This window comes from Diachasma alloeum, unplaced genomic scaffold, assembly GCF_001412515.2.
Source record: "Diachasma alloeum isolate Michigan unplaced genomic scaffold, Dall2.0 Dall_scaffold_00333, whole genome shotgun sequence".
In the NCBI taxonomy this organism is placed as follows: Eukaryota; Metazoa; Arthropoda; class Insecta; order Hymenoptera; family Braconidae; genus Diachasma; species Diachasma alloeum.
In genome coordinates this window covers 483,886-499,533 of record NW_021680472.1, presented here as the reverse complement: position 1 = coordinate 499,533, position 15,648 = coordinate 483,886, and the positions used below count along the sequence as shown (strand labels likewise).

At 36.5% G+C, this 15,648-nt stretch overlaps 1 protein-coding gene across 3 annotated transcripts in view; it reads right to left on the bottom strand.

Moving 5' to 3' along the window:
* Positions 1-643: 643 nt before the first annotated feature.
* LOC107040418 overlaps positions 644-15,648 on the bottom strand; it is a 66,298-nt gene continuing 51,293 nt past the window's right edge. The window contains exons 2-6 of one of the 3 annotated variants that reach the window (XM_015260504.2): positions 9,496-12,883; positions 8,150-8,225; positions 7,679-7,941; positions 6,899-7,051; positions 644-5,895 (exon numbers count right to left, since the gene is read on the bottom strand). In XM_015260504.2, coding sequence (XP_015115990.1) covers positions 3,913-5,895; positions 6,899-7,051; positions 7,679-7,941; positions 8,150-8,225; positions 9,496-12,840 — 5,820 coding nt within the window. In that variant the 5' untranslated portion in view covers positions 12,841-12,883 and the 3' untranslated portion in view covers positions 644-3,912. The remainder of the gene's footprint in view (positions 5,896-6,898; positions 7,052-7,678; positions 7,942-8,149; positions 8,226-9,495; positions 12,884-15,648) is intronic. The other 2 variants (XM_015260503.2, XM_015260505.2) reach the window with 2 other exon arrangements.

Below are 15,648 nucleotides of genomic sequence, written 5' to 3'. Positions count from 1 at the left end.
AAGTTATGTAGATCCTTCAAATTTGTCTCAGAGGGTGATACAGGCTTCAATCGGATAATTTGCACATGATTTTCCTGATATCTCAAGAACATAAATGTCATTCTACAGGATACCAAACAACTCCATAAAGGTAAATGGACTAATAGATAAGTGGTGTTTTTAAAATTTTTATTGAGTGCTGCGAATATATACAAAAAAATAGAGAACCTAAACAGCTATTACACTAAATAATTAAAATAAACAAAGGCATTATAGTGGCGATAACATATCAATTATTAATTTGAATAACATAATATTTTTTACTTGTAATACGCTTTGCTACGCCTAGCTATTTTCAATTTGCAATTTGTGGATAAATAAATCTGTGATTTTCTGTATTCGTTTTGTTTTGCTCAGAAAAATCGAGGAGAAATTGTTTTTTGTCCTTAATTATCATCAACAATAAGCAATTGAATAGTAACGACTGTCTATTAAATTTTTCTTCTTTAAAAAATAACATCAATTTGATAATTGCTGGTCAAATATATTCCAATAGTGTCTTTTCAGCAACATTAAGTATGTTTATTGATCATATAATTCCGTTCTCTCAATCCGCATCCTCCAATTCAATCTCTTCTGCTTATAAACGCTCGATTCATGTTCATTTTTTTTTCTATTTTTATGCTTCTTATGAATCTAAGAAACTTTTGTGCAATGTCAAAAAATTAAAAATCAATTTCAGTACCCGACGAAATTGGTTTATTGATTGACAAAGCCTAAATGAATTTGACTTTGCAAACACTGAGCCGATAGTGATAACATGTTGAGAAATGTCGGTCACACTATTATGTAAACATCTATAAAACCATTGGGTTTAGAGAAAAATGACGAAAAATCTTCTACGTAGAAAGTTTTGTGACCTACCAAAGAGATTTTTTGGCATTTATCTTTAAACTTGGTAGATCCAGAGATATTCAAGAAATAATGTCAATGAAACCTTCATTTTCCATTCATGTATTTCTCTTTTTACAATTTCTGACGTATTATTTGCTGAGCATCTTGGAATTGAATGGGTTCAAAGATGTTTTTTTTTCTTTAGTCCAGCAAATAGGGCCTAAAGAGCACTTAATCGTGTTTTCTAGAGCGCTTCGATTTGAAAATTAATCGTAAAATTATGTGTCAATTAGTTCATTGTCTTGTTCATGTTACGGGAAAATAAAGCCAAAAAAATTAAATTTTTCACTTGAAAGTATCCTCAATTATCTTCCTCCATCCCAATTTATTCTTTTCTTATAACTCTTTCAGCAGAAAAATAGAATTCTCAAAAGTTCAACTTACGTTTTTGTTAATCATTGTTATCATTTCTTTCTCCTTCTCTCTTCCTTTATAATCTTCATTGTCAGTCGTACGTACAGTAGAGAGAATATTCGCAAAATGTAACTACCCCAAATTCCTTCAAAACTCCCAACAGTCCCATTAGTCCATTGATCTTTTTATTCTTCCAATTTGCAGTGATGGAAAAACTAAATCAATTAAAAAATCTCAACATGTATAAGTGTCGGTGAGATATCTAGGAACCCTCATATTCTTCCTTCTCCTCAACTTTAGTGTTATCATCACTTTTCTCCCATCGAATTCCATCAAATTTTCAAATTACTTTTAATGATTCGATATATATATTTATATATAGATATATATCAAAAATATCCTTAGTAAAATAGAGCATTTTCATATATAGAAATTGTATACCAAGTTTTCTTTCTGAGTGCTATGCAAATACAATAATAATTTCCTCACACATTCCATAACTCGCGCATAAATATTTTATTAGTACTCAATTTTTTTTCCTCCATAGGAGAATCAACGATTTGTGTAAAGACAATGATGTTCACACTGTAATCATTTCGATTTATTATTTTGCACATAATTGTTTATACCTTATTATCGATTGAGCTTAGCTCCATCTCCAATTAATTAAATGAAAATAACTGGTCATTTTCATCTCAACACACAGCTATAATTAATTAATCAATTAATCAAGTGACGAAGTGGCAAATAAGAACTTTAGATCTCATTGAAAGTGAAATGATTTCACGGGCAAGTCCTCCGACAACAAAATAATAAAAGATTGAAGAGGTTTCGAAATTGACCGAAATTTCAACTTTGATCTATTACGTTTTACGACTTCAGCCACAGAATTAATGAAGTAATTGATTGATTGATCTGGAGTTGATTTTTTTATCGACGTTGCTCAATTTTCCGCCTCTCTCATAACTTAATCGTTAGATGCAAACGATCATCACAGTTCGAAAATTCCAGTTTTAATGTTTTTTCTATTTTTATTTAATAATGAAGAATGGGGCAGTTTGTTGGTCTATCCATCTGGAAATCGTTCAGTCCTTTGCTGCTAATCCATTACCTTAAATCGTTAATTAGTTATTTACATCCACACTATCACTTTTGCCAAAAAAAACAGCCATCTATTTATCGTGTAGCTCTGCTTTTTTCTTCACTCTCTAAAACATATGATTCTTAATAAGGCGCTTGCACGTTTATATCTCTCTTCATTGATTTATATTCATTCATATAAACCAGTAAATGCGCCTGGATATTTAAGCAATTTATATATTTTTCTATCAATTATATTAATTATAATAATTAATTGATGTAATCAATTATGGGTAATTTATGTAATAATTATCAATAAGTAATAGGACTTGACAATTGGTCGCACCAAGAAACTAAAAAAAAGAAACGATTTTGTATTGTATTTGTATTTACAACAATTACGAGTCACGTAATAAATATAGAACTTAACACATTTTTCTGCATTTTATGAACTTTTCGTGAAGAAATTGGGAAATTTCTCGTTTTTTCTCCGCTTCAAATTCATTTATTCGACGAAACTAAATCAGTAAATCATAAATTATTAATCTAAACCGATAGGGGTCTACAAACATGTTGTTTTCATATAAATCAACGATCAATGATTAATCTATGATGAATGAAAAGACGAGAAAATTAATAAAAAATGATGTGATGAGGATATAATCGTCAACTATATAATGCAGATTAACCAATGAAAATGAATGCTTTTCTCATTTTCAAATCAATTTAAATATTCCCTGCTAGAGATTATGATTGGTATACGTCAGTAGGATGTTCAAATTAAATAATTATTATCGCGATTAACATATATATAATTATAAACTAGCAACGCTCCGCGTCTCTGTCCTCACTGATTTGTCAATACACTCCACTTGAGTCTCATTTTTTGCGACAATTAGGCACTTTTCAACATTTAATTCCTGTCACTTTCAATTATTCATTTTTTTTTCTTCATACAAATAATTTTTGTTTATTTGTTCATATGTATCATTCATCGGGTATGAAACCCATTTAACACAGTTGTTATCATAATAATGTTATCTGTAGAGAAATGGTAATGTGTTCTGTTATTTATGTAATTATCTCAAGAGCAAGTGGTTTTGGGCAAAATGACAGGTGACTTCTTCTCATTGATAACAGAATGTTTTTTTGGCATTTTCCCTGAAACAACGTCTTTCCAAGATATTTGCATAAAAAACCAAAATTTCATGTTTATCATAAATTTTGAATGAAATTATCAAAAGACTTTTTTTTAGTACCTCCCTTTCATAATGAAAAAAAATGACATTCAATCTATTTCATTTCATCTCTCAACTACAGATCCAATAATTTACAATTTATAATCCGGAGAAATTGTCTTTCCCTCCAATAATAACGGCTCAAAAAATACAAACCACGTAATTATGAGATAACCACGGTGGCCCATCTTCCAACATTTCAACTTTCTTCTCATTATGTCGAGTCGATGAGTATTCAATGAATTGTTTAAAATATCCATCATCCTATTCTTGCCCTCCTTTTCCTCCCCCTCCTCCTTCTCACTCGTCACTTATCCACATTCCTGGGAATAGTCTGTGGTATAACAGTAAGGGATTTGGGAATTTTTGGTAAAATGGGAATAGGGCTGTTGGATGGTTTAGTAGTAACCTGAATAGATTTTGGCAGATTTAAATTATTAAGAAGATTCTGTGCAGGAGTATTCTCATTAGCCAATGATCTAACGTCACAAATTAGTGGTTCAAAATCACCACGGCTCTGACGACTGAGCATCTCCTGTTGCATCCTCAAATGCTTTTGAAACTGCGTCTGAGCAGCGATTTGTGCCTTTTGATACTGGAGATTGCTCAGCTTGGTATTGCTGGATGTATTGATTTTCTCATTGATCATCTTCTGCTTTTTCAGGGTCTGAAGTCTTTTAAAATCTGGTTCACTAAGTTGAAAGACCTTTCCTCCAGATGTTCCAGTGCCAGTAATCTTGCTCGGGAAGGCATCTTTGCGTTTAGCTGATCCATTAGCTGGAGAAGTGCCACTGCTGGAGGGTAAACTGAGCCGTTGAAGATTCGGTGGCGGTTTCTTGATTATCGAAACACCTGGATTGATTTTCAAAATTCTAGAGGGACTAGATTTTGATAGTGTTTTAGCAGGGGGTATTCTTGACGGGGTTGTTACAGTTGGAGTCACTGATATTGTAACTGGAGTGACAGGTGTGGTGACGCTGCTATTACCAGGTAGGGAACTTTTATCTCTTTCCATCAGATAGCCTCCACTGAACCTTTTCGAGTGATGGAACTCATTGGGAATTGGCTCAGTAATTGGTTCATCCATCTTTTCTGGTCCTTCGTATGATATCAATCGATTTTGCACTGATGTCGAGTAATTTATAGCGTTCCTCGATGCGTTGGGAGCTAAAACCAAGTCTCCAGACCTGTAGTACTTTTCCAGAAGGATGAGATGCCTGAGGAAAGAGCTTTGATTGCCATAGGGTCTTTGTAACTCTTGCCAGAGTAATTTTGTGTCTCTGTCATATTGAATTATTGTCGCACACTTCTCCCATCCTTGAGGTGTTATCTCTCTTATATTCGAAAATTCAACATTAGCATGGAGACCCATCTCCTCTTCTCCAGGAAACAATGTTCGCACACTTATTGACGGGTTTGCTCCCAGTCGTTGCACCACTGGAGTTATATCGTTGGAATTTTGATTCTGGTTACTAGCCAGTTTGGGCTTCTTGGGTAATCGAGTTAGTGTGACTTCCTCTTTATCCATCGCCAGAATCTCCACGACATTGACAGTGTTGTCGTCTGAAAAGATTGGAGAGTCTGTGGAGTAGAGGTGTTGATCCAATGCCTTTCGTTTTTTCAACTTTTCCACTGTACTTTCTAGATCTAACATTTGTTCGGTTATAGATGAAGCCCCATCACCTCTTACTTCAGATTCCCGGCGTTTAGGCTCACCTAAATTGTCGGTTTTTGGAGGCTCGGGAGTCGATTTTTCCGATGAGGTATTACTCTCTGGGGACTTTGACAAATTGTTTTTGGATAATTGATTATGGTACTTTGTTTTTTTGACGGATTTTCGATCTTTATCTTTCTCCTTTTCCTTCTCCTTTTCTTTCTCCTTCTCTTTCTCCTTATCTTTATTATCCTTAGCTTGAAAGTTTTGAGCTGGCTCCTCCTCATCGTCGTCAATGTCGAGATTGTTGTTGTAGAGAATTCTTTTTCGATAGCTTTTTGCAAAAGATCGATGACTCACATTCATGTTTTCCACGTCTTTGTATTTTAGTTGCAGCTGAGTGTAGTAACGGCAGAGCTTGCAAACGAAGGTGCCGGATACGAGTAAGATGGGGACACCTTGCTGGGGAAGAATACGATTCAACTCGTCTGCTTCACTGACCGGGAGAAGATGAGTGTGGTTACGGACTAGGCGACGCTTGCAGAGGGCACAAGTCAGGAAACGCTCAATTGTCGCATAGTGGGCGATGCAGAAAGACATGGATGTATGCTGACTTGATTCCCAGTCGATGTCCACCTGAAAATTAATTTTTTTATTCATGAGCCAAAAGGGGAAAATGAAAGGAGAGAACGCTAGAACAAATCTAAAGCAAAAGAATGCGAAATTTGTTTATTAAGCATTCCAAAGAACTATGAAAAACCAATTGAATAGGAGAGAGTGGGGAAAAATGAAACAGTCGAAAAATGACTGTTTAACACAATTCAAACAAAAAAATTTTTTTTGTTAAATATTTTTTTTATCAACTTTTATCCATTTTTTTTTATTCTTGGGAGTACTAATGAGAATAATAATTTTCCATTTAGTAGGATGGAAAATTATTGAGAAGTTAGATTAATTAAACTAAAATAGATTGATTGAAAACAAAACGAAACAATAAAATCCAAAGTCAAGAGGAAGGCCCAGGGGGAGACCCAAAGGGGGAAAAAGGAAAATATGATGCTGAATTTCAATCGAATGAAAAAAGAAAAGTGGAATCTGCCTGATCTAATCAATTGAATTATAAGGCTGCCTAATCTAATCAATTGAATTATAAGGCGAATAGAGAATTATTATTCTCACTAGCACTTCCAATAATAAAAAAAGTTCTTAAAAAAAAATTAGGGGAGGTTGGGGTAAAACGGACACTTTTGACTTTTTTAAAAATGTTAATGAGGGATCGAAATGTTGATAAAATTTAGGAATTTTTGTTTTTCAATACAAAGAACAATTCTTTCCCTTTGTGATGAGCCTAAACTGAGCTCAATTGATCAATTTGTTTCTGAGTTATGAATAATTTTAAAAAAGTCTAAAGTGTCCATTTTACCCCACCCTCCCCTAACAAAAATTTTTTTTTTGCTTGTATTGCGTCAAACCGTCATTTTTCGACTGTTTTATTTTGCCCCACTCTCCTTGTTCAATATTTATTTCAGATGAGATTTCATAACCGTTCAAGTATCCATTATGTATTGGCAATTGCTGCAGACAAATACACAATCATAAAGTAAATAATAATTTGCATTCAGTTATTTGTCGTGTTTACCTGATTTTGAAGGCATGATTTTATTTTCAAGAGCCATCGACGTTTCACGAGATGTCTCGCGGAATCTCTGCAATCTCTGGCGGAACATTTGGAGACCATCAGCTGTCGGTGCTGTCGTTGGGGTTTTGATATATTGGTCGGACTTGTATTCGCCTGGAAAGTGAAGGATTCTTCGAATTAGTAAAATACTAATGGAAAGCATTGTTTGATATATCTACAACTTGATGTAATAATTTAATATTGCTTCAAATGGGAGTTACCAAAAGAAAACTATGAACATCTTGAAAACTAGATCAAACAAAATCAAAAACAAAATGAATCCGTATTTTTTCAAAGTCCGTAGACTTTCTCATTTGTCCAATTAGTGGAGAAGATACTTGGACTTAAAGAGTTGTATATTTTTGTATGAGGAAAATATCTTGATCGGCTTCCTAATGTCGTTGAAAATGCATGCTTTCATCACCTACATCTGTCAAGAAACTTCTTTTGTAATTGACGAAGGTGGAAGTAAATGAGGTCTCTCACGGAGAAATTTCTATGAAAACCGATTTAAACCTTGTTATAAAATCAATTCAAGTCACAATCATTTTTGATTGATTGTGAAACGAAATGCCGAGCGACATGCTTGTAACTGACTAATTTTCCAATCCAATTCCACTCATTCTCATTCAGTAGCGAAATACTGAAGGGTAACAAGTCTAATAGCGATTTTATAATAACTTTTTTCCCGTTAATACTTTACTACTGAATTGAAAATCATATTATTCTTAAATTACTTACTTTTCTGTCAACATGACGATAACAAGCATCACACAAGCACGAGTCTTTAGTGAGATGTCTCTCGACATTCAAAATTTTCCTTCTCCTCTCATCAGACTTCATTTGCGCCAAGTGCATCGGTGTATCAAGTGACCCGAATTTCCCAAAGCAATAACAACAAACATCTGCACAAAGACGTCCAGGGTGTATTGAGAAAGACGAAGATTTCTCTGGAATAATGAGACTCTGCCGGTCCTTAGATGATGTTTCCTCAGGATCCTCATCTATATCACCACAAACAAATTAATAAACCGAAGCCAAAACTGAAAAGAAAAAACGTTAATTTTTTGATTTCATGCAGGAATTTTCAAATTAATCATTAGTCGAAACACAAATTGAATACAAAAAGAAGTCAACTGATAAGCTACTGAATTAGGATGTAGGGAATTCGATGTTAATTAATTATGTAGTTATGCCCGCAACCAGGATTACCGCAAGATTGTCTGTGGTTAGTAGAGAACTTTCGGTTCGCACCAGAGCTGCTATCTCCCAAAGCACTGGTTCCGAGCTGTAAAATAAACAGAAACAAATTGTTAATTGAAACAATACCAAAAAAATAAATAATTTCTTCACCCACTGCGCCACGTCACTAATACTCAGACGGTCCCCCCACTTTCCTCCACCCCAATACTTCTCTATAATGCCCCAAAAACAGAGCAATATATATATTAAAGAAAAGAAGAGAGAGGAGAAAAGGGGAAGAAATCTTCTCTTCTCTCCCTTTCTTCCTCCTCCTCTTCTCTACTTTATTCATTTCTCCTTTAAAATCTTACTGCTGCTTTAAACCAAACAAAATAAATATCAAAGTGAATCAATATTGAAGACCCACGATGCATAATTAATTAATTACGCTCCCCGATTTTCTCACGCAGGTATGGAAGTGACTTTTTTTTCTTACATCCAACAAAAAATAAACAATTTCATTTTCGAAAAAAATTTAATGAGTGAAATTTCATTTTCATTCATTTTTTGTTTGTTTTCTTTTTTCAATTTTTCACGATGCATGCTCAAAGTATATAGCGTAGATCATCAAATACTTTAAATTTTGGTAATGATTTTCCAATATGTATGGTTGGAATTCTTGTCAGTAACTGAGGAGGTGCCTTAATCAATAAAAGCCGAGTGAATGTGAAAAAAAAGGTATCCTCTGGAATTAGGGGAGCGTGGGGCAAAATGAAGCAGTCGAAAAATGATTGTTTGACGCAATTCAAGCAAAAAAAAAATTTTTTTGTTAAATATTTTTTTTATCAAATTTGTTTATTTTTTTTTAATTCTTGAGAGTACTAATGAGAATAATAATTTTCCGTTTAGTAGAATGAAAAATTATTGAGTAGTTTTGACGGTAAAAGGTTTTGTCAATGGATTAATTGAAAAGAAAATGAAACAACAAAATCCAAAGTCCAGTGGTAGGCTCAGGGGGAGACCCAAAAGGAGAAAAAGGAAAATGTGATGCTGAATTTCAATCGAATGAAGAAAGAAAAGTGGAATCGGCCTAATCTAATCAATTGAATTATAAGACGAAGAGAAAATTATTATTCTCATCAGTACTCCCAATAATAAAAATAAGTCGATAAAAAAAATATTCAACAGAAAACATTTTTTTTGCTTGAATTGTATCAAACAGTCATTTTTCGACTCTTTTATTTTGCCCCACTCTCCCCTATCTAATTCAGAAGTGATTTCAGTAGGAAAACATTGCTTGCAACGACTTATTCCTACTAAAAATGCACAATTTCCACTGATTCTGTAATTTTTCCCTGAATTGAAAAAAAACTCACCTCTTTCTGAATCGTATAGAATTCAGGCGAATCCCCACCGCCATCAACCCGGCCCTGCTTCAGCACCATCTTCAGCGGCGACCTGGATCTTTTTTTCTCTTTCCCGGAGTCCTTAGGCACCCGGATAACCGTCTTGAGTCCTCCAGTGCACTGCTCAATCTTCGCCTTCTTCCTCTCCGCAGCCTTCTCCGCCGACTCAAGCCCCAGCATCAAAAGGATTTTCTCCTTCATCGCTGTCTCCTCAGGGGTCTCCAGTATCTTCGGTATGGAGATACTCCCAGTGGACTCTCCAGAGGTGGAAGCCTCATCGCAATCCTTCTGCACAGTCTCAGTCATCTCAGTCCCAGGTGTCTCCTGCATCCCTGCTCCCTGAATGGCCTTCAACCTATCATTCCCACATCGATCAGCCCGTAATCTCTCTACACCCTCTGACTTTTCCTTCACCGACTCGATATCATTTTCCGATTTACTTCGATCATTCTCTTCAGGTCTATTACGTCGGTCATGCCTAGAAAATATCCGAAGACTCTCAGTTCCCTCTAGACGTTTATTAAACTTCTCGGAAGAATATTCTCGATTATTCTCATTAATTTTGGCCACTTCATTATCCAAAAGCGTCTCCTCCTTATTTTGTTCGGCTTTCTTCGGTTCTCTACGGTTCCTCTTGGTTTTTTGACAAGAACTTTGGCTGAGCAAAACGTCCTCTCGACGTCTTTTTATATCTCTGCTCCTTCTGGTCCTTCCTTGATACTCTTCCTCTACTTTTATTGAGCCCGTTGTCTCTCCCATTTGAGGAGAATCTTGTCGTTCAGTCTCTTCAGATTCGTTCGAATATGTAGGAGGATTTTCTGTCTCTGTCTTAACCTTCAGGTCCGGAGGATCGGGGATCTCACAAGTTCTAGATTTTTCTGATTTTCTCTGCTTGTCTCGAGCGCGAAGGACTCGTTTCCCGTCTTCTTGTTTGTTCTCAGGTGATTTGGTGGGCTCAGGAGGAACTTCCAGAGTTTGCATTGGATTTTCAGAAATTTGTTCAAAATTTTCAAGGGGTTCTGAGTCACAGTCTTCAGGAGGGGCTGAAACAACTTCTGAAGTATTTTGAGGCGAATCTGATCGTTCTACTATTGGTTCATCAACAAAGATAGGTAGAGAGCTGAGATTTGGCTCTAAAGGTTCATCAGCACGTTCGGAAACCTCAGAAATGTCATTGCTGAAATGAGTTTCGTTATTTCCTTCTTCTTTATCTTCACTAGGTGATACTTCTATCGAAGGGGATCCAGAAATCAGATTTTCCAGTTCCCTGGAGATACTCTCAATCGTCTCAAGCTGCGGTGAATTTTCCAATCGTTCAGATGTTTGTAGCGATTTTTCTATCTCATTCAATGTTTCGTGTTCCATAAAACAAGTCGTTTTTGCTTCTTTTTCTTCTTCTTCTTGTTCTTGTTTACTTTCAGTCATTATTTGCTCAGACTTTTCAACGTCATTGATCTTTGCTTGTTCTTTAGAGTCTTTAGATTCATTTTCTATTTCCTCATTATCTTGTACATCGTCAGTTCTGCTAGACGAAGCCTCGATAGAATTATTAATCAAATTAATTTCTTCACTTTCATCGCCCATGACTAGTTTTTCAATTTCTTTGGCAGTGTCTGCCACCTTGGGCACCGTATCATCACTATTATCAGTATTATTACTGGTACTACTATTACAACTATTATTAATATTATTAGAAGTATTTTGCAGAGAGATTTGCTTAGATCCATTGGACCCTTTTGGCTGATCATCATCGATAATGATTTCTGGGGGATCTAGATTTAGTTTTTGAGTCTCGGTGCTTACGGGAACAATTATCTCCTCGATTTTTGGGGGATTCATAGACTCGAAGGATTTAGTGAGACCGAGAGCCTTCTCTGGGCCGAAAATTTTGCTCTCAATGGATTTGGCAATTGTTAATTTAATGTTTTCAATCATTTGATCAATCTGGGATTTTGGGGCGCTTCCGTCAGCCTTTTCATTGCCGTACATTGAACCCATCGTCTTTTTAACATCAATGTTGAGGGATGATCGACGTTTTGCAGGAGTTTTATCGATTGCGAGCTTACCAAAGGCATGAGGTTTTTTAGTCTCATCGAGAGGCTCGATTATGTAGAATTCTTCATCCTCAGTTCGGATTTGAGAATCTGTACTTTTTGCTTTTGTCTTGGATCGCAGCGTTGGACCCCCGTCAATCTCAGAAACGCCACTATTATTGTTATTCTCGTACTCAATGGAAATTGGTAAATCTACGTCAGCCAGTTTTGAGTCTGAAGATAGAGACAGCGAAATGTCGCCAATGGTGATTTCTGGGGGTCTTGAATCCACTGGTTCGCCTAATGTCATGTCCTCCACAGTTTCAGAAGTCATTATTTCTTCGACATTTGATCTACGACCTTTCTTCAGATCATCGGATTGAGAAGAGTCTAGTTGTCGGAGTTTGCCATTCCGCAAGCTTCTTTGACTCAGTTTTCTCTTAGACTCCTTAATATCTATGGCAGTCTGAAGGTCATCATTCGAAGTCGATTCATCCTCATCAAAATCTTCGTCGATGATCTCTTTTTTAATCTCGTGTTCTAATAGCACTGATTTATCATCGATCATTCTTTTACTTCGAGTGACTTTACCCTCAGAGGGCAAGACTGAGTAATCTAACTCACTGTCACTGACCATCGCTAACACGTCGTCAATTGTTGAGTCAATCGTCGATCTTGACAATGGTGATTCGAGTCTTTGACGCGAAATTTTTTGATCGTTTGAGGGGCTAGATTTACGGTTCTTCAGGTACTTCAGGTCTTCGTCGATTTCCTCTTTGATGTGGAGGTTACGTCTGGTAAGTTTGGCACTTTTTTGAGGGTCTGAGCAAGGCCCGAGCTTCAGCTTTCGAGTTGTCTTTGGACTGCCTCGAGATGTCGAAAGCTCGTTTTTATCTGAAGAAGAGAGTTCCCCCTCAAGAGGTTTGGGTGAGGACCTCGCCTTCTTTATTCGCGTGAGGTTTGCTTTAGTAGTTTTGTTCGTTGTTTGGGTTGCGATTCGCTTCAAGTTCTTCACAGGAGCGTTCTTCGAAGCTTTCCCTTTGATTAAGTTCGATTTAACTGCGCGCAGTTTCTTCTTACATTTGAGACTTGTGAGGACTTTTTTGCGTGGAAGGGAGCCCTCAAGTTTAGGAGACAGCTTGCTACCTGTTGCTTCTAATATGAAGGGGGACAGTTTGGCCTTCTTGGTCTTGCTCGATGAGGTTGGTAGAGCTGGATCATTGTTTGCCTTTTGCTTTGACTTTGAGGAAGGCGCTAAGGGTCTCTTTTCCCTGGATGCCATCTCACTTCAACCCACATTGGGCTTCTGAAACGACATTTTACCACTGTCTGTCATATTAAAATTACGTACTCAATCACATATCGTCATCGTAGAGCTAAAAGGGTGTAAAACATGCTTAGATACACCACTCACACCCCTTCGGCTGTATGAGGATAATATGTGGACATCTGCATGAAAAGGGTCCTCTTAGTTGATTCTAGTTTTCGAGGTATTCATGTTTTTCTCTTGGTAACCCTCGTTTATAGATGCATTTTTAGCCGATTTTCACGGTTGCTTTACATTTTTTGCAATCAGATCCAATGGACACGAAAAAATATATTTCATCATTGTTTAACGATCAAATTTCATTACTGTTCAACCATTTTTCTGCCTTTTCTGTAAGTTTGAATTACACAAAAGGCAGAAACGTTAAAAACCATAAAAATTGGCTGAAAAGAAGCAATAAATCCGTAAACCAATGTTAAATTAGTATATTGATCTTCTCTAGCGAACATTAAAAACATGCGAAATTTAACCAAGATTACAGAAAATGTATAACTTCAATACCTCCAAAGAGGCTATTTACACCGGGACTTCACGCAAAGTTTGCAATTGTTACTACTAATAGAAGAATTGTTAGGCGATTGTTTCGCATTGCGTATGTTCCGTGGCGCATTCATTGTGGCATCAACGTAATTCTAAGTGAAAACGCGGAGTTCAGTTCAACTTTGCGTTTCCACCGAAACTTGGGTCGGAGTAGATATGAACTTGGCCGTACTTGGCGTAACTTGAAGTCCCGGTGCGAATAGACCCAAAGTGGTCCTTTCATACAGACGTTCACTTATATACATCTTATTCTCGATAACATAGTTTAAGATATTTTACTGGCTGCAGCCCGCACATAAGCCTAATCACCGACTTCGTATCGATTTTTTTTCATGTAATCGAGCCATGAAATTTTTCAGTAGCCAGAAACACCGATAGTAGAGCAAAGATAGTCACTGGATTATTCATTAATGATTATTACACCAAATCTGTATGTAAAATTCCGCTCAATTTCCGCAATATAGTTAATGAATCATTGTTCCTGGCAGTAGTTTTTGGGGTCGCTCAAGTTGCTAATTTTTTCGTGGGCAACTAATTTTTTGTCAAATTTTTTAGGTTTTGTCGTCGAAGATAACTGCTCAAGAAATGAAGAATTAAAGGACGTGTCGAAAGATGCACCCGTTGGAGGACAAGTTGGAGGGCTGTAGCTAGACAATACTGTAATGATCTTGAAACACCAGAATGAAGTACCTCAAGTGGGACGTTTATTCAATGACAGAAGTTTTTAAAACAACAGAGCAATCCAATCAGTCTGACATTCGTCCAGGAGGGAAAAACAAACTACAATCATTCCAACGACTGTACATTCAGTTCCATTCCATTCTCATTCACACGGGGGAATAGCTATTCATTCCATTCTGCAAAATTCCTTAATATAAAGTACGACTGGCGAGATTGTTCCACCAGAAATTGTAAGTTATACATCGAACATCCTTTCTCCCACCACTCATCTTAGTGGAACAATCTCGCCAGTCCTACCGTAAACCCTACTACTACGCTTAGGTAAAAGGAGGGGTAAGGATATCCCAGCGGTTTCACGTAGTGTTATTCAAAAACTATACTTTTTGAGTTCTGTAGATATGAAAAATAGTGATTTCCGGTTGATTGGGATATATGAGGGGCTATTCACAGTCGAACTGAGTGACACCATGATTACAAAATATAACCGATTACCCAAAATTACAGGATTGATTAAACTACTGAAAAATGATGACCACTTGATTACGAAAACTTATTTGCAAGTATGGTAATCATGTGATTACAGGGATTTCACTGGGATTACAAGTTATTACAGCAGCGAATGACACCACGATTATGTCTGTGAATAGCTCCTCGGGGATATACAAGGGTTACTTCAATGTAACGAAACTAAAATTATAATCAATTTGATGAATATTAATTAACTTTTGTCGACAATACCAAATACTGGTAAAAATTTAGGTTCTAATCCTTCTTGAAAGTCCCGGTTTCCATCCGATTTAGTGATGCCACGAGACGTAAGAGAAACGAGACGAGACGTGACGAGAAGAGTCGTTCGAGACAATGACAGAAACAAGACGAGACGAGAAAAGCCGGTCGAGAACAAGAGTCGAGAGAGCCTCCCCCTCGCTGCCGCACTGTGTATTTTGTTCCGTGCAAATTGGATTATCGAGACGAGATTAGGCGAGACGAGACGAGTCGAGATGACACGAAACGAGACGAGAAGATGCAATTTCTCGTCTCGTCTCGCGGCATCACTGATCCGATTCCAATATAGTTGGACTTTTTTCATTAGAAAAAAAATGATACTACTTTTGTAACACACACTCAAACTAATGTATTTGCAAAACCATTTTTTGTCGAAAAATGGTTCCGTTAATCGATAGAGAATATTTAACTAAACAAAATGAGTCCAACTGTATTGAAATTCGATAAAAGCTATGGCTTGAAACGTTTTTCTTAAAATTGTCCCCATGTTTTTTGTAGATGTTTATAATAGTCCCCACCTATTGAAAAAAATGCTAACTAGCTGTACTATAGTTTAGGAAATAATAAATAATGAAATGCGGGCGTGTAACATGCGAGGCACAGGCCAAAGGGGGGTTATGGGTCACCGGAACTCGATTTTTTCATCTTATGAGAAAACGGTTCTTACAATGTTCTTAAAAAACTAATCGGTGATAAATTGATGAATTCCAAATACGGTGAATTCTCTCTCTCTCTCTCTCCCTCCCCCTCCCCCCC